The 20,712-nt window shown below is 41.2% G+C and overlaps 3 protein-coding genes and 1 long non-coding RNA gene across 5 annotated transcripts; 2 read left to right on the top strand and 2 right to left on the bottom strand.

The window, feature by feature from the left end:
• Window positions 1–577: 577 nt before the first annotated feature.
• katna1 (katanin p60 (ATPase containing) subunit A 1) lies at window positions 578–7,052 on the top strand. 2 transcript variants are annotated; one of them, XM_029676949.2, is made up of 11 exons: window positions 578–911; window positions 1,278–1,440; window positions 1,549–1,694; window positions 2,088–2,256; window positions 2,622–2,737; window positions 2,873–2,978; window positions 3,069–3,227; window positions 3,373–3,499; window positions 5,707–5,841; window positions 5,926–6,052; window positions 6,295–7,052. In XM_029676949.2, exons 2-11 carry the CDS (start codon window positions 1,279–1,281, stop codon window positions 6,491–6,493), a joined length of 1,446 nt encoding a protein of 481 aa, XP_029532809.1. In that variant the 5' UTR covers window positions 578–911; window position 1,278; the 3' UTR covers window positions 6,494–7,052. The 2 variants fall into 2 exon arrangements, with proteins under 2 accessions (XP_029532809.1, XP_029532807.1); XM_029676947.2 differs by having other exon boundaries at window positions 581–911; window positions 2,067–2,256.
• Window positions 7,053–7,054: 2 nt separating this feature from the next.
• On the bottom strand, window positions 7,055–11,358 carry LOC115139488 (glycoprotein integral membrane protein 1-like). Its single transcript, XM_029676951.2, has 8 exons — window positions 11,030–11,358; window positions 10,564–10,635; window positions 10,382–10,481; window positions 10,147–10,301; window positions 9,839–9,998; window positions 9,490–9,710; window positions 9,231–9,394; window positions 7,055–8,743 (listed from the first exon to the last, which is right to left on the bottom strand). The coding sequence occupies exons 1-8, from the start codon at window positions 11,138–11,140 to the stop codon at window positions 8,635–8,637; spliced, it is 1,092 nt and encodes a 363-aa protein (XP_029532811.1). The 5' UTR covers window positions 11,141–11,358; the 3' UTR covers window positions 7,055–8,634.
• A 98-nt stretch (window positions 11,359–11,456) lies between these two features.
• On the top strand, window positions 11,457–18,622 carry ppil4 (peptidylprolyl isomerase (cyclophilin)-like 4). Its single transcript, XM_029676950.2, has 12 exons — window positions 11,457–11,565; window positions 11,928–12,060; window positions 12,164–12,281; window positions 12,425–12,567; window positions 14,630–14,726; window positions 14,927–15,043; window positions 15,273–15,397; window positions 15,543–15,609; window positions 16,762–16,873; window positions 17,040–17,130; window positions 17,340–17,469; window positions 17,721–18,622. Exons 1-12 carry the CDS (start codon window positions 11,496–11,498, stop codon window positions 17,892–17,894), a joined length of 1,377 nt encoding a protein of 458 aa, XP_029532810.1. The 5' UTR covers window positions 11,457–11,495; the 3' UTR covers window positions 17,895–18,622.
• Window positions 16,628–19,016, bottom strand: LOC115139489 (uncharacterized). The gene is made up of 3 exons (XR_010465564.1): window positions 18,640–19,016; window positions 16,997–17,862; window positions 16,628–16,843 (listed from the first exon to the last, which is right to left on the bottom strand). It is a non-coding gene; the product is annotated as an uncharacterized LOC115139489 (long non-coding RNA).
• Window positions 19,017–20,712: the final 1,696 nt, after the last annotated feature.

Below are 20,712 nucleotides of genomic sequence, written 5' to 3' on the forward strand. Positions count from 1 at the left end.
GGTTTTAAATATACTTAAGTATCACAAGTAAATGTAATTGCTAAAATATACTTAAGTATCAAAGTAAAAGTATAAATCATTTCAAACTCCTTATATTAAGCAGATCGGATGGCACGATTGTTTTCTAAATTACAGATTACAGATATCCAGGAGCACACTCCAATTACAGATAGTCAGGGGCACACTCCAACACTAAGACATCATCGACAAACAAAGCATTTGAGTTTAGTGAGTCCACTAGATTAGATGCAGTAGGGATAACCGGGGATTTTCTCGGGATAAGTGTGTGAATTGTCCTGTTAAGCATTTAAAATGTAACACTGACTTTTCGGTGTCAGGGAAAATGTATGGAGTGAAGAGTACATTATTTTCTTTAGGAATGCAGTGAACTAAAAGTAAAAGATGTCAAAAATATAAATTAGTAAAGTACAGATACCCCCCCAAAATCTACTTAAGTAGTACTTTAAAGTATTTTTACTTAAGTAATTTACACCACTGTCCCTGATTAGTGGGGAACAATGAAAACACGCAGTGGAACTCGCTTCGAGGTCTAGAGTTGTGTTTGAGGGTATCACCCAAAGGTGTCGTCTGTTGAAGAGGGTCAAAGCCATATTTGTATTTTAACGTGTTGTATATGAAAGAGTTAAAATAATGCTGCTGTTGCTGCCAGTTCCATTTCTGATTCCAGTTCAGGATATGACGCCTGAGTTGACAGCTTCAAACGTTCATAGGCGGTTGTGTTGTCGGGTTTCGGTGTGGTTTTAGCTCTTTTTGTCAGACAAAAAGAAATGTAATTAACTTTATTTTTTTGTTGTTGCCATTTTTAAACGCTTGACTCGATTTGTTTCAGTCCTTGGGTGCGGTTCTACACTTTTTGTGTCGTATTTTTGTTTTTTACATCAATGCAACAGGTGGGTGTAGCTAGCAAACTAGCATGCTAAAGAAGTTTGGGAGTTAGTTTGTAGTTGCTAATTTGACATGAAATGTGTTTTTATGTGCCAGTAACGTTATGTAACAAATACTTTTGCTAGTTTTATTGCTGGTATTTTCTAAATTGTGATATTCGTTCGTTCATCTGAAACGTGTTAGTTAACAAACTAGCCAAGTTATGCTAAGTTAACAATCCGATATCATTCAACTCCCTGTCACAGCTGGCATCTTCATTGTCCATCTTGTGCCATTTAATGTTTTGTTTTACAGGATCTCTGTTGTCATGCCTTCTGGGGAGAACTGCATTATAACATCACTTTAATCTAATAAAATGTTCATCTCTCTAGAATGAGTCTGCATGAGATCAATGAAAACGTGAAACTTGCTCGAGAGTACGCTTTGCTTGGGAACTACAGTTCTGCTATTGTTTGTTATCGGGGAGTACTTGAACAAATCAAGAAATACCTTTTCACAGTACGGGACAGTAGCTTCCAACAGAAATGGCAACAGGTAAAATCTATGACATTAGTCATTGTTAAACCTAAGTTTGTTTGATTGGAACAGAGTTTTGGTCAGCAAATGTGCCTTTCTAATGTTGCTATTGACATCTATTTGCAGGTATGGCAAGAGATAAACGAAGAAAACAATCAGGTTCAAGAAATAATGACAACTCTAGAAAGTTTTCAACTGGAGACCACCCCATCCAAACCACCAAGTAATCAAGATGACATTAATGACATATGGCCTGTACAAGTAGAGCGCAGGTACAGCATGGACTCCTTTCACACAGATTTCTATTCTAGTGTATATATTTAGAGACCCAGTCATTAATTTACTTGGAAAATATATTCAAGTTGTTTTCATGTCTTTGCATTAGTATCTGGATGGGGTTTGCACTTTGGTTAGTAAGAGGGGAGGAGAATAAGCTGTTTGTCTGAAGAAAATAACTTAATGATCCAGTCATATGAGTGAGATTAGTGCTCAGAGTGCCTGGTAGTGGCCTGCTCTTTCAGCACTCACAAAGGTACCCACTTGATGTCCAAATGTCATCTTTTAAGATACAAACTAGCTGAACCTAAAAGTATTATTTGGAGTGCTTAGGCTGATTGATGTACTATTCCCTTCTTTCCTTAAAGAGCCTCTCCTCTTCCGGTTAGGAGGCCCCCGGTTCCCTACAAAGACAGTAAACCACACAACAACCGCCTGAGTGTGGCCGGTGTGCGGGCTCAGCATCGCCAGTCACCACGTGGGGCCAATGGGGACCGAGCCAAACCTTTGAAGGGCAAGGAAAAAAAAGAGCCCCCAGCCAAACCAAAAGACGACAAGGTAAATGACAATATACCATCAAGGGCTCAAATAGGGACTGAAAGATTATTTGTTACACCCTTACATAATACACACACAGACCACTCCTACCACAAGGAGGATTATCTTTTCATTGTAAACACACGAAAATATAAAGGTTCAACTTTATAAATGATCACTGTCCCAGGGAAAATGTCTAATGCTTTGCCTGGCATTACCCAACCTTAACTTGAAAGCTATTTGCACTGTTGACCAAACATTGTTCACTTTGTTTACCTAAAATCATCATCACCACCTTGTTAGTCTGGTTCCTGGAATAGAGCGAGCCTCTGCTACACAGTGAGCCCCCTCAGGGCTGACAATCTTCCTGTATGTTTGCCTTGCAGAACAAAGCTGAAGTCTCAGAGAAAGAGGTGAAGCGGTTTGACGGACAAGGATATGACAAAGACCTTATTGAGGCCCTGGAGAGAGACATCATTTCACAGAACCCCAATGTCAAATGGTATGTTTGACTGGCTATCAGTTAACCTCCCTGAACAGCTATCATTAACCTCCAGGATTATCCTAAAAATATAACGTATGTTTCTCGTTGTAAGAGTTGTTTAACAGGAAATATTTCCCCCCCCAATGCCTATAGGGATGATATTGCAGACTTGGAAGAAGCAAAAAAGCTTTTGAAAGAAGCTGTTGTGCTACCTATGTGGATGCCAGAGTTTTTCAAAGGAATACGAAGACCATGGAAGGTATACATCAAAGCCCGAGGCCCACTTGATTTATATATTATTTGGATTGGTTGCTAATATGTGGTGTATCCATGTGCAATATTTTCTTAGGGTGTGCTTATGGTGGGTCCTCCAGGCACAGGAAAGACTCTTCTGGCCAAAGCCGTTGCCACAGAGTGCAGAACCACATTCTTTAACGTCTCGTCTTCTACTCTCACTTCCAAGTACAGAGGAGAGTCTGAAAAACTAGTCCGCATTCTATTTGAAATGGTAAGGTTCTGCCTCATCAGCTCCTCTGCCCGTGCAGTACATTTTTCTTCCTGAAAGAGAGAACCGGCGGCATCATATTACGAAAATGTGAAAAGGCTGTTTTTGAGGTGTGGCTCTTCAGTGTTTAATTTTCTCCTCTGAACAGGCCAGGTTCTATGCCCCCACCACCATATTCATTGATGAGATTGACTCCATATGCAGCCGCAGAGGAACGTCAGAGGAACATGAGGCTAGCCGGCGGGTGAAGGCAGAGCTGCTGGTCCAGATGGATGGTACAGTAACAGCAGCCACTCTGCTTAATTGGGAGGCCAAATTAATTTAAATCAAAGTTTGTCACATGCGCCGAATACAACAGGTGTAGACCTTACAGTGAAATGCTTACTTACAGGCTCTAACCAATAGTGCAAAAAAGTTATTAGGTGAACAATAGGTAGGTAAAGAAATAAAACAGTAAAAAGACATGCTATATACAGTAGCAAGGCTATAAAAGTAGTGAGGCTACATACAGACACTGGTTAGTCAGGCTGATTGAGGTAGTATATACATGTAGATATGGTTAAAGTGACTGCATATATGATGAACAGAGTAGCAGTAGCGTAAAAGAGGGGTTGGTGGATGGGACATAATGCAGATAGCCCAGTTAGCCAATATGCGGGAGCACTGGTTGGTCGGCCCAATTGCGGTAGTATGTACATGAATGTATAGATAGTTAAAGTGACTATGCATATATGATGAACAGAGTAGCAGCAGCAGAAAAAGAGGGGTTGGGGGGGGAGCACACAATGCAGAGTCCAGGTAGTCATTTAATTACCTGTTCAAGAGTCTTATGGCTTGGTGGTAAACTGAGAAGACTTTTTGTCCTAGAATTGGCACTCCGGTACCGCTTGCTATGCGGTAGTAGAAAGAAAAGTGTATGGCTGGGGTCTTTGACCATTTTTAGGGCCTTCCTCTGACACTGCCTGGTGTAGAGGTCCTGGATGGCAGGCAGCTTAGCCCCAGTGATGTACAGGGCCGTACGCACTACCCTCTGTAGTGCCTTGCGGTCAGATGCCGAGCAATTGCCGTACCAGGCAGTGATGCAACCAGTCAGGATGCGCTCGATGTTGCAGCTGTAGAACCTTTTGAGGATCTCAGGACCCATGACAAATCTTTTCAGTCTCCTGAGGGGGAATAGGCTTTGTCGTGCCCTCTTCACGACTGTCTAGTTGTGTTTGGAGGGGACTGAGCACGCACTCCTGGGGCGCTCCAGTGTTGAGGATCAGCGTGGCGGATGTGTTGCGACCTACCCTCACCACCTGGGGGTGATCCAGTTGCAGAGGTAGGTATTTAGTCCCAGGATCCTTAGCGTAGTGATAAGCTTTGAGGGCACTATGGTTTTGAACGCTGAGCTGTAGTCAATGAATAGCATTCTCACATAAGTGTTCCTTTTGTCCAGGTAGGAAAGGGCAGTGTGGAGTGCAATAGAGATTGCATCATCTGTGGATCTGATTGGGCGGTATGTAAATTGGAGTGGGTCTAGGGTTTCTGGGATAATGGTGTTGATGTGAGCCATTACCAGCCTTTCAAAGCACTTCATGGCTATGGACGTGAGTGCTACGGGTCTGTAGTCATTTAGGCAGGTTGCCTTTGTGTTCTTCAGCACAGGGACTATGGTGGTCTGCGTGAAGCATGTTGGTATTAGACTCAATCAGGGACATGTTGAAAATGTCAGTGAAGACACCTGCCAGTTGGTCAGCACATGCCTGGAGCACGCGTCCTGGTAATCCGTCTGGCCCCGCAGCCTTATGTATGTTGACCTGTTTAAAGGTCTTACTCACGTCGGCTACGGAGAGCGTGATCACAGTCGTCCGGAACAGCTGGCGCTTGCCTCGAAGCGAGCATAGAAGTTATTTAGCTCATCTGGTAGGCTCGTGTCACTGGGCAGTTCATGGCTGTGCTTCCCTTTGTAGTTTGTAATAGTTTGCAAGCCCTACCACATAAGACGAGCGTCGGAGCCGGTGTAGTAAGATTCAATGTTAGCCCTGTATTGATACTTTGCCTGTTTGATGGTTCGTCGCAGGGCATAGCAGGATTTTTTGTAAGCTTCCTGTTTATAGAGTCCCGCACCTTGAAAGCGGCAGCTCTACCCTTCAGCTCAGTGCGAATGTTGCCTGTAATCTATGGCTTCTGGTTGCGGTATGTACGTACAGTCACGGTGGGTACGACGTCCTCGATGCACTTATTGATAAAGCCAGTGACTAATGTGATGTACTGCCCAATGCCATCGGAAGAATCCCGGAACATGTTCCAGTCTGATAGGAAAACAGTCCTGTAGTTTAGCATCTGCTTCATCTGACCACTTTTTTTATAGACCGAGTCATTGGTGCATGCACGACTGGTACATGCACTTCATGTCTCTACAACAATGTTTATTGCCCAATAGATTGTACCCTAAATACATAGCAGTGATAATATCGATTTTTGATTTTATGCTGTTTAGGTGTGGGGGGAGCATCAGATAATGAGGATCCCTCTAAGATGGTGATGGTGCTGGCAGCCACTAACTTTCCCTGGGACATCGATGAGGCTCTGAGGAGACGTCTGGAGAAGAGAATCTACATCCCTCTGCCTTCAGGTCAACAATCATTGGACCACGGTTTTCCTGAAATATATATATTTATGTTCACAATGGTGTGACTATGGCTTGTTTTCTCTGCAGCCAAGGGCAGAGTGGAGCTGCTGAGGATCAACCTAAAGGAGCTGGAGCTGGCCAATGATGTGGATATGGCAAAGATAGCAGAGCAGAGTGAGGGCTACTCAGGAGCAGACATCACCAATGTGTGCAGGTAAGGCCTTATCTTTTCAGGTTTAGTTTTTTTTTTAAGCGAACAAAAACCAGTCATAAATAAACTCTTGCGTATTTGTTCAAATACAATAATTCAGCTGAGACTATCACTGATTTGAAAACGAGATGCCTCTTCAATTAGGAAATAATGGTGAAATGAACCACTCTTCACCTTATGTGATATGAGAGTAAAGTCAGGTGTGTTCCACTGCCTTTAGTAAACACTGTCCATTACATCTGTAGGGACGCCTCTCTGATGGCCATGCGGCGAAGGATCGAGGGGCTGACGCCAGAGGAGATCCGTAACATTTCCAGAGCCGAGATGCACATGCCCACCACCATGGAGGACTTTGAGTCTTCTCTGAAGAAAGTGTCCAAGTCTGTATCGGCGTCCGATCTAGAGAAGTATGAGAAGTGGATTGAAGAGTTTGGCTCCTGCTGAGAGTTAATCAGGAAGCCTGCAGGGGATTTGGTGGGATGCTCAGTTGATATTCTGGGAACAATAATTTAACTGTAATGGTTTCCCTTTCTTTGTAAATGATTTATCTTAGGCTAGGTGATGCGAAATGCCTTAAAGTAGGGTAACCATGCACCTAAGTAAGCTGTTCTATAAAGGCCCAGGAGTGCTGGAACAAAGACTGTTGAAAACCAAATGATTCTCTGATTTGTGTTTTATTATAGCTCAATTTACACTAGTAGATTAGCTGTTAAGTTAGTTCATTCATTTGCACTACCAGGTCTCATGACAGCAAATTCTATGGTCCTTTCTATTTCAATTTAACTCCTTTGCTACCAAAGTATCCAGTGTCTTTGGGTTTTATCAATGTGCTACTGCTATCAGTTAATCAAAGATACACTACCAGAAAACATTTTTTATGACCTTGATTTAATTTCTAAATATGTATTTAGGGAATCAACTGGTTCTACCCACATTTTGTGGATGTGAATTTATATACCAATCAGAACACTAACCATGTCTTAATAAAGCTATAAAAGTCCAATATTACTTGCATTGACAAGGCTTCCATGTGCTTTATTTGCATGTAACCTGGCTGTATTGTGTAGCGTGAATGTCACGAACATTACAGAAACACATTTATTGAGCAGCATTTGGGAATTCAATGTAGTTTGATTAGAATGAAAATACATTATGCACACAAGTCATGCTCCCATGCTTCAGTACAACACAAGACTGAAATGGATTTGAGGCACCATAGAAGCAACAAAAAGGTAAAATAACTTACGTTCTTCACCCATTCACTGAAGTTCAAATCAGCATGCAGCTTCCTTCTATGAAGCGGTTTCTGTGACCGCCAACTGCATTCACTACTACGGCCTCTCCTGCAAGTTCTGCTGAGGCAGAAAGTCAATGTGCCAAGGCCCCATTCAATGCCATGCATACGTCAACCAGGAGCCTAGCCTTGAATCACATTGATACAATTATATTTTGGTTATGCCTTTGAGGCAAACCAGCCAATATGCTACTGGGAGAAGAGTAGGTTTAACTATATTGAGACAAGATGCGCTTTATAAAAAAAGGTCATAAGTGTCACCATTTTCATTAATTGCAAAGAACATCCGTTAACCATATTCAGTTCAAATGCATACAAACAGGCATTTATTAAAGTAGCGGGGGCTTATTCTGTGAGTGCAATGTTTCCAGAGTGAACATAATTGGAATGTAAAGACTGGAAATGAATCTCTTCTCCAGTTCATGTCCATGCTATAGTTTCTAGGTCTATCTTCTGTGACAGAGGGCCATATTGAATATGCCTCTGAGGTCACGCCACTGTAGGAACTGTCTTCTCGAACAATTGAAATGGTTAGATTTCATATTTGATCATTCTGCACTCCACTTATGGGTGCAAGACTAGGCCTTCCTGTCCATTTTATGAACTTTACTGCAGCCAAGAGTCGATCTTAGTCAAAATGCAATAGCAACATTCAATATTTTTTTCCGTTTTTGATCCTTTTACAATGAATGTATAGGTGAGGCCTTGACATATGTACTGGCTCAAAAAAACAGTAAAAGCTGTTTGTCTTGCATGCAGACAAACCAAATCCTCAGTTCAATCCTCCAGTCAGAATGATAAAATATGAACTGAGCAATAACTAAATAAACCAATAAGAAATCGATATTAACGTGTGGTATATTTACATTTGTCATTTAGCAGACGTTCTTATCCAGAGCGACTTACATGAGCAATTAGGGTTACGTGCCTTGCCCAAGGGAACATTGGCATATTCACAGTCAGCTCGGGGATTCAAACCAGCTACCTTTCAGGTTACTGGCCCAACACTTCACCGCTAGGCTACCTGTATATCCAAACTTCTTAACACAAAGTAATATTGTAACTTGAGGTAACACAATCATAATATTAAAAGTAACAGTGTGCAGTAGGTAGCTAGGTCCATTAGTATGATCTGCTTGCAGTATTAACAGATTCATGTTTTGAGTAGAGGGTATAAAGCAAATAATGTGTATGCAATGCATGTTTAAGTGCTACAAAAAGATTATGGTTTCTCTAACCACATGCCTTGTTGTCAACAGCTGCAATCAGACTCACTCCACTTCATCAGTCTTCAGTTTTCATTTAAGGCTTTTTCCTCTGCCTCTATTTCAATGTTCTCTAGCAGGGTGTGTTTCTCATCTTCAGGCATCAGAGTCACAGGATTTAAATGGAAAATTCCCCTAGAGGAAAAAGTACAACATTAATTTACCTAGTAAAAATCACTTAAAAGGGGGCAATCAGCAGTGCTACTTACAATTTTAAACTTCAATCATTAATATATGTACCCATTGATTCTTGAAAAAGATGTGCTTAGTTCAGCTGTCGTGCCCTATCAGAACCCAAAGTATACTCCAATGTTTGGTTCAAACTAATTTTGATAGCATTAGCATGGATGTTCAGTCCTTGCATCCATACCTTTGTCTGAATTTGAGTGTGGTTACATTTCTCTAGCCATCCCTCAGCTTTTTACCAAAACAGGGGTGGGGAAAACACTTTTGTTTCTACTGCTGATTGCCACATTAAGAAAAGATGCGACTGATGTGCCTCAAATGGTCTTGGCAGTAAGGTGTGGTCAATGACAAATCCTGCATACTGACCTGGCAATGTTTCATTTAATTCTACAACAATCATGTAAGCAGGCACAACAGGACCTATGTGAAAACATACTTGTGTTCACATGTTGGGAAGAGCATGTCCAGGATCTTGACAATGACCGCTGACCCAACCACACCAATCACCACCACCCACATGATCAAGAAGAACAGGGGCAAGGACTCAGACCAGAAGCGTCGCAGGCGGTCCCTCACCTCCTCCACCCATCGACACATGGCCTGCAAACAGATTCAAACTTCAAAGCACATTCCGAGCACATTCTAGAAAATGTATTTTGTGGATTTGATTTGGATCTGATGTCCAATTTACTTACACTGTAAGAGGAGATGGATTCTTTGAGCGGTGCCTCTGTCCGCATTTCATCCGACAGCCCTCCCAAGTCATCATCCTCATCATTGTTATCATACAGCAAGTCTGGGTCCATGCGGAGGGGAGTCTCTGGGAGCTTGCCTGGGGCAGCAATCTCCTCCTGGGTGGTGTCAGCATGCTTCAGAGGGTAATGAATGGTGGTATGGGACATCACTTGGTCTTCAGCTGAGCAGAAGGAAGTGGAACATTACCGTTCACAAACTAATTTAGGACCACTACTTTAGTAATGGAATTGAGATAACTTGTCCTTTTCATGTAAAAGTACGAGAACGAAAATAGTTATTCTTGCATACCTTTTTTAGGATTTGTTGGATCTGTGATGACCACATCATTTTCCCTTGGGATCCTGAAGATCTCACTGTGTCCAATGGGGTAGGTGTTGGTATACTGAGCAAGCTTCTGGAAATTGGGGCTCATCAGTATCTTCACTTCGCACATTTCTGGCTGCTGGACCTAAGTGATAGAAAAGGACACAAAAGCCATAAGATCACATATTTACCATCATTGTACCACCCACCATGGTGAAAATATGATCCTTTAGCTGTGACAAATATCCTAACACAATTATTTTATTGTCCTTTTCTCCATCAAGTAACTTGACCTTTTTCCCCTCCATCTCAATGACCTCGCTGAACACCTGGAGAGCCACCACCTCTTCTGAATCACTCCACAGGCGATTCTGGCTCACCATCACCCGGGTGACAGTGGACACATAGTCACCAGATTCAAATTCACTGGTTCCATTGATGGTATCCACTGTAAACAGAGTAAAAAAGCTGTATTAATCAGGTGCATAATGCAGTTCTGTAAGCAGCAGAAGCATTTTCACTACTCACACAGCAAGGCCTGGCAGTTCAACCTAGTCACCCCTGACAACTCCACAGGGATGTCATTGATGAGCACCTGTTCTTCATCCACTGAAATATTCAGGTTGATCTGAAAAGGTCAAATGTATTGATTTAATTATGTTATTATCCAATACGCTTATTAATAGACAACTTCAGAGTATATAGCTTACCTGCAAGTTGTTGGACTCCGGCACCTGTGTGTCATCCAATGTCCCTGCGGTCACATTGATCAGAATGCTTTCCTGTGTGAGAATCATGAATGGGAAAGAGGAACATGATATACACATTAGCTAGCTAGGTAAATAACATTATTCACCAAAACATCAGGACCAGTGAGTGACACTTCAGGGCATTCTACCTGGCTTGTATTGTTCTCATGCTACCTGGATAAAAACATAAACATTAGCTAGTTAGCTAGCTGCAGTGAGTCAGATAGCAACAAAGGTAACGTTAGCATCATTAGCCAGCTAGTTACCTACCAATATTAGTTGACTCGCTAGTTAGCTGCATTCAGCACAGTAGGTAAACATAGTTAAGACTAACGTTACCTTGTTGATTTGACCAGCTAACAGTTGACGTTATCTAGACTAATTTATTTTTATAAAACATTTTTTGTATAGCTATCTAGTCTAGTACCGTGGTAAATTTGTCTCCAACCGTGTTCAACTGTCGAGGTGCAGACTCAGCTAAAATAAACGACATAAACAGAAAAAATAGAGAATAACTTGATGTTCGTTTCATCGCCATCTTCTAGCGGTCGTTGAAAAATATTTTGCAGGAAACTTATTTTCAATCTGATCAAAGGAAACAACAACACGGTCGTTACCACGGCCACAAAGTCATAAACTCCGCCTATTTCTACGATTTATATTCTTAAAATGTGATTTTAAACCTAATCCTTAACTTAATCACGTGGCTAACCTTATACCCAATCCTAACCTTAAAATAAGACAACAACAAAAATATTTTTGTTTTCGTACATTTTTACCATATAGACGTTCTGACTTTGTGGTTGTGGTAACTAGTGGAAACCCACAACACCCCCAAGTTACACCGGAACCAAACAAGAGCGCGTGCGCAGCTGCGCAGTCACCCTGCAAACATGGCGGTTCTTCTTGAAACAACTTTGGGTGATATCGTCATTGATTTATTTACAGAAGAAAGGCCTAAAAGTAAGAAAACATGCACCAACACATCCGATGCTAACATTTGGTAACACAGCCTACATTTCGTAATAATTAAAACTTCTCAGAAAGTCAAATATCGCCTTTTAAGTTGCTGCTAGCAAGTGCTAGGTAACAAGATAGCCAACCATTCATTTACCCAGCGATAGCAAATGCTACCTGTTAATGTTATATTTCGGCTAGCTAACAAACATTTAAAAAGATAGATTATTTTGGGGAAAATAATCTGACAGTTCACTCTGTGTTGATGTGGCGCAATCATGAACAATTGAAACTCAGGGAAAGGAAATCCTAATGTCTTATGAATGTGATGTGTTCTCATAATGATGATCAGCTCCTTTTTTTTCTAGCATCCCTGAATTTCCTGAAGTTATGCAAAATCAAATTCTACAATTACTGCCTCATCCACAATGTCCAGAGAGATTTTATTGTGCAGACTGGAGATCCCACTGGGACTGGCCGTGGTGGAGAATCTGTCTATGGGTCAGTCCTCTTCCTTAGCATAAACAGCATTGTCCAAAATCATCATCACAGCTGTTGTTTATATCTCACAGGAATGTTGATGATTTATTTTCTATACCCTCAGCAAACTATATGGAGACCAGGCCCGCTTCTATGATGCAGAGAAAAACCCACGGATCAAACACAGAAAGAAGGGGATGGTGTCCATGGTGAACAATGGCAGTGACCAACATGGTTCTCAGGTTGGTAAAACTGCCATCCACCTCCTCAGTATTTAACTGCTATCAGTTTGAAAGCCACAATGTTAGCCTACAGATTCAAGTAGGACAGATGGAAAGCATCTGAAATATTTTATTTGTGCTGTAACATTCTCCGTGGTCCCCAGTTCCTGATCACCACTGGTGAGAACTTGGACTACCTGGATGGGGTCCACACTGTGTTCGGAGAGGTGTCAGAGGGTATGGACGTCTTGGCCAAGATCAATGAGACCTTCGTTGACAAGGATTTCATCCCTTTTCAGGATATCAGGTCAGCAAATTGAATTTCCTTTAATCATATTTTAATGTAGCCATTTTAGAGGGAGATTAGAATAGAATTTTATACAAAAAAAATATAATAAACACTCACGGTTCCATGAATAGCAAGAGTGCAGGGTTTCCGTTAGACGGTAATAGCCTGCTTTTGGGTCAATTTAAAATAAATAAATAGAAAAGCCGATAAATAAAATTGGCACCAGACAGATTAACCTATATACCGATAAGCATGACCAGACAAATGTATTTACATCGACTGGTATTTCTATGAATTAATAGGCTAAAAATCATTATTTTGCAAAGGGATTTTTTATAAAAAATCATGTTTTTTGGCCTATTTATTGATGTAAATACCTGTCGATATAAATACATTTGACTGGTCATTCTTATTGGTCTATAGGTTCATTTGCATTACTTAGTCAAATTAAATTGGTGCATGTGTACTGTATATTTGTTATGCATCTTATTTATCAATACACAATACACATACAGTATACAGATGTGGCATATCAAGAAGCTGATTAAACAGCATGATCATTACATTTTGTGCTGGGGACAATAAAAGGCCACTCTAAAATGTGCCGTTTTGTGTCACAACACAATGCCACAGATGTCTCAAGTTGAGGGAGTTTTTAATTGGCATGCTGTCAATTATTTCAATTTACTGATTTCGTTTAAATCAATTGAATTTGTCACATGCGCCGAATACAATGAAATACTTCATTACAAGCTCTTAACCAACAATGCCGTTTTAAGAAAAAGTGTTAAGTAAAAAATGTCAAATAAAAGTAACAAATAATAAAACAGCAGCAGTAAAAAAAACAATAGCGAGGCTCTATACAGGGGGTGCCGGTACAGAGTCAATGTGCGGGGGCACCGGTTAATTGAGGTAATTGAGGTATTATGTACATGTAGGTAGAGTTAAAGTGACTATGCATAGATAATAAACAGAGTAGCAGCAGCGTGAAAGAGGTAGTCTGGGTAGCCCTTTGATTAGCTGTTCAAGGGTCTTGTGGCTTGGGGGTAGAAACTGATTAGAAGCCTTTTGGACCTAGACCTGGCGCTCTGGTACCGCTTGTCTTGCGGCAGCAGAGAGAACAGTCTATGAATAGGGTGGCTGGAGTCTTTGACATATTTTAGAAGTTGTTGTCCTTGCACCACACGGCCAGGTCTCTGAGCTCCTCCCTATAGGCTGTCTCATCGTTGTCTGTGATCAGGCCTACCAATGTTGTGTCAACGGCAAACTTGATGAGGGTGTTGGAGTCATGCCTGAACTGAACTGTAACTATATTTTTGTTCAGTGTAGATTGACATGGGCTAGAGATGTTGCTGTTCGTTACTCATCTTGTTGACTGATGAAAAGTAAATGTGGACAGTTGTTCTAACATCTTTAAAGTGCGCATCAGAATTTGGTAAGAAGGACCGCACATCGTTGCATCCTCGACTTCCATGTTCTGTTAATATGAATTACTTTCATCTAAATGCGATTTCTGTCAGTCTGACCACTGTGAGTGGACGCCCTAATCAGGTTACGCACCCAATGTGTATGGGTCCGGTAAATTTATCAAATGTCTGGTAAATTAAGGGTGCAATATGCAGAAATCATTTCCAATTTGCAAAAAGTTGGCCGAATTTCATTTTGTGACAAAACAAGCAAGTATAGTGCAGAGAATCATTGTACCATCTAAACCGCTGTAAAATATATTTTCCATAACCAAAAATATTGTATTTTCAGCTGTTTGAAGCTGATGTACAAAACCGAAAGTAAAACACTCTCTAAAATGAAACTTGAATGGGAAGCATAGAAATAGCACACACAGAACAGATCTACTACTTCTTAGACTTGCTTTCAATGACAGATCTATAACTCACATTTCTATGCAAATTTGGTCAGGTCGCCCAAAAAGTTGCATATTGTAATTTATTTTTTATGTCCGGCGGCACATTTTCCAAAAGTAAACCCTGCTACAGTGGTGTCAATAAAATTACCTACTCAGATAGACATCCCAGTATAAGGTGGAGAGAAAATAGGTATGATACTTGTTTTGTTATTGCAGAATAAACCACACTGTGATCCTGGAAGACCCTTTCGATGACCCTGCTGACTTGCCCGTGCCTGACCGCTCCCCTGAGCCTACCAAGGAACAGCTGGATGTATGTGACTGGACACTTTCTGTACCGTTGAATTAAAAGCAATGCATATCTTCCTTTCAGAGCAAAAGTATTGTAAACGATATTACTTTAATATAAAATCAAACAGGTTTAAATTAGTTCATTATTGTCTTCAGTACCAGAAAACAATGAACGATGCAACTTCTGACGTCTAACCTTACTGGCCCCTCTTTGGTGTGCAGAGTGGTCGTATTGGAGCTGATGAAGTGATCAACGACACAGATGGGAAGAAGGCTGAGGAGCTGGATGAGCTGCTGAAGGAGAAGGAGGCCAAGACACAGGCTATCCTGCTGGAGATGGTGAGAGGGGTTCGGTCCACTTCACCTTGTAGAGGATGTCCATATTTTCAGGATGGCAGAAGGGATTTTGTAACACTCAACATTACCACTTGTTTGTACAGATTGCTGTTGAAGAACCCAACATTACTTCTGCTGTAGTAGTTAATTAGCTAGTGAACATATTAGTGTTGTAAACATATGTTGGTTTTATAAGAGTTTTGTGGTTTGACGTGTGTATGTGCTTGTGTAGGTGGGTGATCTCCCTGATGCGGAAGTGAAACCTCCTGAGAATGTGCTGTTTGTGTGTAAGCTGAACCCTGTGACCACAGATGAAGACCTGGAGATCATTTTCTCCCGCTTCGGACTTATTAAGTGGTAAAATAGACCCTGTCTATTTCCATATACTGGCCTCATAACATTACGATACATATTTAATTTTAAATAGACCTAGTCCTAACCCATTTAAATATTGAATGTTGGTGAACTGTACCATGATTAACATGTTCTTAATTTGCTACAGCTGTGAGATCATCAGAGACTGGAAGTCAGGAGAGTCTCTGTGCTATGCTTTCATCGAGTTTGAAAAGGTGTGTATTGGTTTGGTTTTCACGTGATTGCTTTATGGTACCATGAGTTATCATAAAATCATTTTAGCCCTATTTTGATTATGCATGGAAATAAAAGTTGAACATTGCTCCACTCATGTTCATAAGTACACTGAACAAAAATATAAATGCAACATGTAAAGTGTTGGTCCAATGTTTCATGAGCTGAAGTAAAAGGTCCCAGAAATGTTCCGTACTCACAAAAAGCTTTTCTCTAAAATGTTGTGCACAAATTTGTTTACATCCCCTTTAGTGAGCATTTCTCCTTTGCCAAGATAGTCCATTCACCTGACAGGTGTAGCATATCAAGAAGCCGATTAAACAGCATGATCAGGTGCACCTTGTGCTGGTGACAATTAAAAGCCACTCTAAAATGTGCAGTTTTGACACAATGCAATGCCACAGATGTCTCAAGTTTTGCAATTGTGCAATTGGCATGCTGACTGCAGTAATGTCCACCAGAGCTGTTGCCAGAGAATTGAAAGTTAATTTCTCCACCATAAGCCAGCTCCAACTAAATCTTAAAGAATATGGCTGTACGTCCAACCGGCCTCACAACTGCAGACCACATGTAATCACGCCAGCCCAGGACCTCCACATCCAGCTTCTTCACCTGCGAGATCGTCTGAGACCAACCACCCAGGCACTGATGAAACTGAGTATTTCTGTCTGTAATAAAGTCCTTTTGTGGGGAAAAACTCATTCTAATTGGCTTGGCCTGGCTTCCCAGTGGGTGGGCCTATGCCCTCCCAGGCCCACCCATGGCTGCACCCCTGCCCAGTTGTGAAATCCATAGATGAGGGCCTAATAAATTATTTTAAATTAACTGATTTCCTTATATGAACTGTAACTCAGTAAAATCGTTCAAATTGTTGCATGCTGCGTTTATATTTTTGTTCAGCATACAAATCAAGACAGAAATATAAAGATAGAGATTCCTTTTTGAACAATTCAAGTGCGGTTGTGCAAAATATCAATAGATGGCGCCAGTTAGTCAGAATTGAGAGTGTACAAATTAATTCATTTGAATGGTCATATGGTTTTGTTTACTGAAATTAATTCCCTTGTTCACTGGATCCATAAGGGCTCACATGACCCTCTTTTAGATGCAATTGATGTCCTTTCTGTGCACAGGAGGAGGACTGTGAAAAGGCCTTCTTCAAGATGGACAATGTGCTCATAGATGACAGGCGCATACACGTGGACTTCAGCCAGTCTGTTTCAAAGATCAAATGGAAAGGCAAAGGTAAACACTTATTAAAACAACTCACTTGGACTTTTATTTAAAGGTTTTGTGTGATCCATAAAGTATGTGTTATGTATACTTTCAGAGACTCAATTAAGCCCTAACTAAAGGATTGCCATTCACCTCTGCTAAGTAGAGAACTTCACATGGGTCTTTTGTTTTCTAGGTGGAAAGTATACCAAGGATGACTTCAAGGCCTATGAAAAAGACGCGGGATCCAAATTAGCTCTTAAGGATAAAGTCAAACCTAAGCAGGAGTATCCTTAAATGTGTTTATATTTGCTATTCAATATGTAGAGGAGAATATGAGTTCAAGTGTAAAATACTTAAACTCAACTGTGCACCATTTCACATAGCTGGCAGGACAGAGAGAGGTAAACTATTGTGAAGACATTTCTCTGAAAGACTTGGCAAACTTGGAATTGCACACTTTACTTCCTCAAGTTTTTCTAAACATTCCCAAAAGCTCCAAATACGACCTGCTTTTAGAGGAAGAGGAAGAAGGAACAAGCCATCGGCATGCTGAGAAGAAACACAAGGATAAGAAACACGATCACTCAGATGACGAGGACACCAGGAAATCCAAGAAATCCAAGGTCGCCCGAAAATGGCTTTTGAACTAATTGTTTTCCTTGTGGTGGGCACATATATTTTCACAAGAATGTTCAGTAAGAGCATTAGAATAAGCATGACTCATGTAATTTGGGAATGGCTTGTCATTTCAGCAGTTGTGACACTAGTCACTTGAGGTATACTGAGTCATTCCACAGAGCTTTGTTTCAGCACCACCAAAGATTTATCTTGAACCTTTGTCAAACCTGTTTCTCTCCCTATGTTATACCTACAGTGGAACAGTGAGGAGCCCAGGCGGGAGAAAAAGACAGACCGGCAGCATTCACGCTCCAGGGAAAGAGACCGCCACCACAAGCACAGCAAGTCCCGTGAAAAGCACCGCCCAGAGAGGAGCCGCAGTCGCTCACCCAAGAAGTCTAAAGACAAGGAGAGGAGCAGACACCGATGATGAGAGAGGGAGAGGAACAGGGTTGAGGCCAATTCCATTTCCCCATCCATATACTGAATTGGAAAATCCTCTTTGAAAAATAAATGTTAGTTAATTTCATGAATTGACTAAATTTAAATGGAATTGGACCGCCCTGATACCTGTCACTGTGGCCCCTACTACCCCAACACCACCCATTTCTGAGAGAGCAGCACTAGGGACTCGGCCCTGACATTACAGGAATATCCTGGGATGTTTACCCTAATTACCTGGAAGTAACACAGTGTTACATAACCTGAGAACACTGCTCATTATGAATAATAAAACATTTCAGCCTGAACTGCTCGATTCCTATAGGGCAACATTCTGTATTTAGGTCTAGACAGCATTTTCCAAATCAATCTCCATACACACATCATAACTAAGTCCCCAGTCAGTAACGTTCTATAAGTATATTTATATTTTGGTTTGACTTGTACCCCACCGCCCTCTCTGTTTATTAATGGGCAGGTGAATGATCCCCCCCCCCCCCCATGTTTGTCCATATTTGAACCTTTTTTTTACTAGTTTTTTTCCCAGCTTTTGTACAGAAAATAAATGTACCCAGCTAACAAATATTCCCACAATTGCAACCCTCAGACACATGAATGTTCTTAAAACGCATCTAGACCATTGTATATTCTGAGAATATTGTAACCACGTTCTAGATAAGTAATTTTTTTACATTAAAGGAACATTCTCAACTGAAACTGAAATAGCATGATACCCAGTGTTGTAGTCAGGACGGAGTCCAGATTTTCATGACTTCTGACTTGACTTGGATTCGACCAGTGGTTTCTCGCGACTTGTATTTGGACTAGATAGGGTACTATGGTAAGGAAAATATTAGCAGCACTGGATGCGCAGAGCAACAAGGGTTCTGTTATCTGGCAGTGAAAGGCCACGCCACACCCAGCACACGTAGTTTATATCAGCTGGTGAGGGTTGTGGGCAGGCAAGCTCTGCTCCGGCAATCATAGGCTACACATCGCAGAGGCGACTCTCTTGATTCCCCATAACCACCAGTCACCAGCCTACTATTTCGTTTTGCCTGGTTAGGAAACACAAACTGTTTAAGGAATTGAAAACAACACTACCATTGAGTTTAATGGTAAAACAACAGTCTAGCTATTTGTACCCCCTTGATTATAGACAAATGTGTTGTCTTTGAATTTGTCGTCTCGCTCTACCCACCTCCAACTTCTCCCCTGCATCACTTCGCCAGGTTATGACAAGTCTCCCTTTAGATTTTACTCTGCAATAAAAAACCTACAGAAATATCAGTGGGCGATTACAAAAAATTAGCTGAGAGCCGGATTTACCATTCATATATGTAGTAAATAAGTAGTTAAACAGGTATTGTGTAGAACTTGTGAGGTAATGACTAACTAGTACAATAGTTGTTTTTTTCATGAGGGAGTGGCGATATACTGCCATCGGTGGCGACTAGAAACAATTGTATAATAAGATCTATTATAAATTGGTGGACTTGACCATTGGTGACTTGTACTCGACTCGTACTTCAGCCATAGGGTATCGTGACTCGACTCTGACTCAAGCACAGGGGACTTGACTCGGGCTCGAGGTTTAGTGACTCGACGACAACACCGATGATTACTCACCTTCCAACTCCCTGAGTGATATGAGAAGAAGTTGGAGGCAGCCATGCAGGATGAAAGTTGTGTGGGCTACATTAATAAATGAGGTATCCTGTTTTGGCTACAGTTTGAAAATGTTTTTGGTCAGTATATTGGCAGTACTGTCAGAGAGGGTATTAGTTAGCCCAACCCAAATCATGTGTTGGAAGTATATTAGGGACATGTGTGGGAAAAACCAAAGGGGAGCTAGATGTAATTCGATAAAGCCCTGACCCAAAGTGTTCAGAATAATGTTTTTATCCTTGGCAGACATAGAAAAATAGCACAGTGAGGGGTGCATGTGCAGCTAGCTAACAGTCATTGAGTTTTCCACAAGGCCTCTCCTTGTGCAACACTGTGGGCCACCACTTCTAGCCCCCTCGGAGTTACCCGAATTAAAGCATGAGAGACCCCGGTCAACATTCACCATAATTAGTCATTTGACATTTCACACATCATTCCATACTTGGTTGTTTCTCCGAATGAGATGCCACTTTGAAGCTCCTTATAAGGAAGGGGTTGTTTTGAACTTTTACTGAGTGAGAGAGCATGCAAGTATTGTTCTCTTTCATTTTCGTAACGGGTCACCAAACGACCTATGGGAACTCCTTCCCCTTCACACTGTGTGATTGAGATGCATATCAAATATGTTTACAGTCACGCCACACCCTTACTGTACCATGGGACCTGTCACTATAAAAGATGGTGTGGCATAACATACTGTCTTTTCTTCACTCTCACATTTATATATTTTACATTACGCGATTAATATGAATCCCCTTCGGATTACTTTTTTACGGAATTTCGATTTTTCAACAACCCGAGCAGGTGCCTGAGGTGATTTTTTATCAAATCTACTCCTCTCTCGTTATTGTGCGTGCCTATACTAGCTAACTTTTATTTATTTTTGTCTGGCATTTCCATCTTTGTGTGTTAGCTAGCTTCGGGTCTATCCCGTTACCTCAGAAATGAGCTCCTAGCTAGCTAGCTAAATTAGCGACACATACAGTGAGCTCCAAAAGTATTAGGACAATTACTATTTTTTTGTTGTTGTTTTGGCTCTGTACTCCAGCACTTTGGATTTGAAATGATACTGTCATGGGGCCCGCACCCAAGTTTGATGAATTCAGTTCTTCAAAGACTAAGACATGCATCCCTTTGTT

The sequence above is a fragment of the Oncorhynchus nerka genome, linkage group LG13 (assembly GCF_034236695.1).
Source record: "Oncorhynchus nerka isolate Pitt River linkage group LG13, Oner_Uvic_2.0, whole genome shotgun sequence".
Lineage (NCBI taxonomy): Eukaryota > Metazoa > Chordata > Actinopteri > Salmoniformes > Salmonidae > Oncorhynchus > Oncorhynchus nerka.

Bases quoted from the DNA above. Each gene is read 5' to 3' on its own strand.
- katna1 (XM_029676947.2), top strand. From the start codon at position 1,279: ATGAGTCTGCATGAGATCAATGAAAACGTGAAACTTGCTCGAGAGTAC. The intron at 2,738-2,872 runs GTATGTTTGACT...CAATGCCTATAG, and splicing joins CAGAACCCCAATGTCAAATG to GGATGATATTGCAGACTTGG. The intron at 3,228-3,372 runs GTAAGGTTCTGC...TCCTCTGAACAG, and splicing joins TCCGCATTCTATTTGAAATG to GCCAGGTTCTATGCCCCCAC.
- LOC115139488 (XM_029676951.2), bottom strand. From the start codon at position 11,140: ATGGCGATGAAACGAACATCAAGTTATTCTCTATTTTTTCTGTTTATG. The intron at 9,999-10,146 runs GTCAAGTTACTT...TCTATCACTTAG, and splicing joins TTGAGATGGAGGGGAAAAAG to GTCCAGCAGCCAGAAATGTG. The intron at 9,395-9,489 runs GTAAGTAAATTG...ATCTGTTTGCAG, and splicing joins AATCCATCTCCTCTTACAGT to GCCATGTGTCGATGGGTGGA.
- ppil4 (XM_029676950.2), top strand. From the start codon at position 11,496: ATGGCGGTTCTTCTTGAAACAACTTTGGGTGATATCGTCATTGATTTA. The intron at 15,610-16,761 runs GTGTGTATTGGT...TTCTGTGCACAG, and splicing joins CTTTCATCGAGTTTGAAAAG to GAGGAGGACTGTGAAAAGGC. The intron at 17,470-17,720 runs GTCGCCCGAAAA...TTATACCTACAG, and splicing joins GGAAATCCAAGAAATCCAAG to TGGAACAGTGAGGAGCCCAG.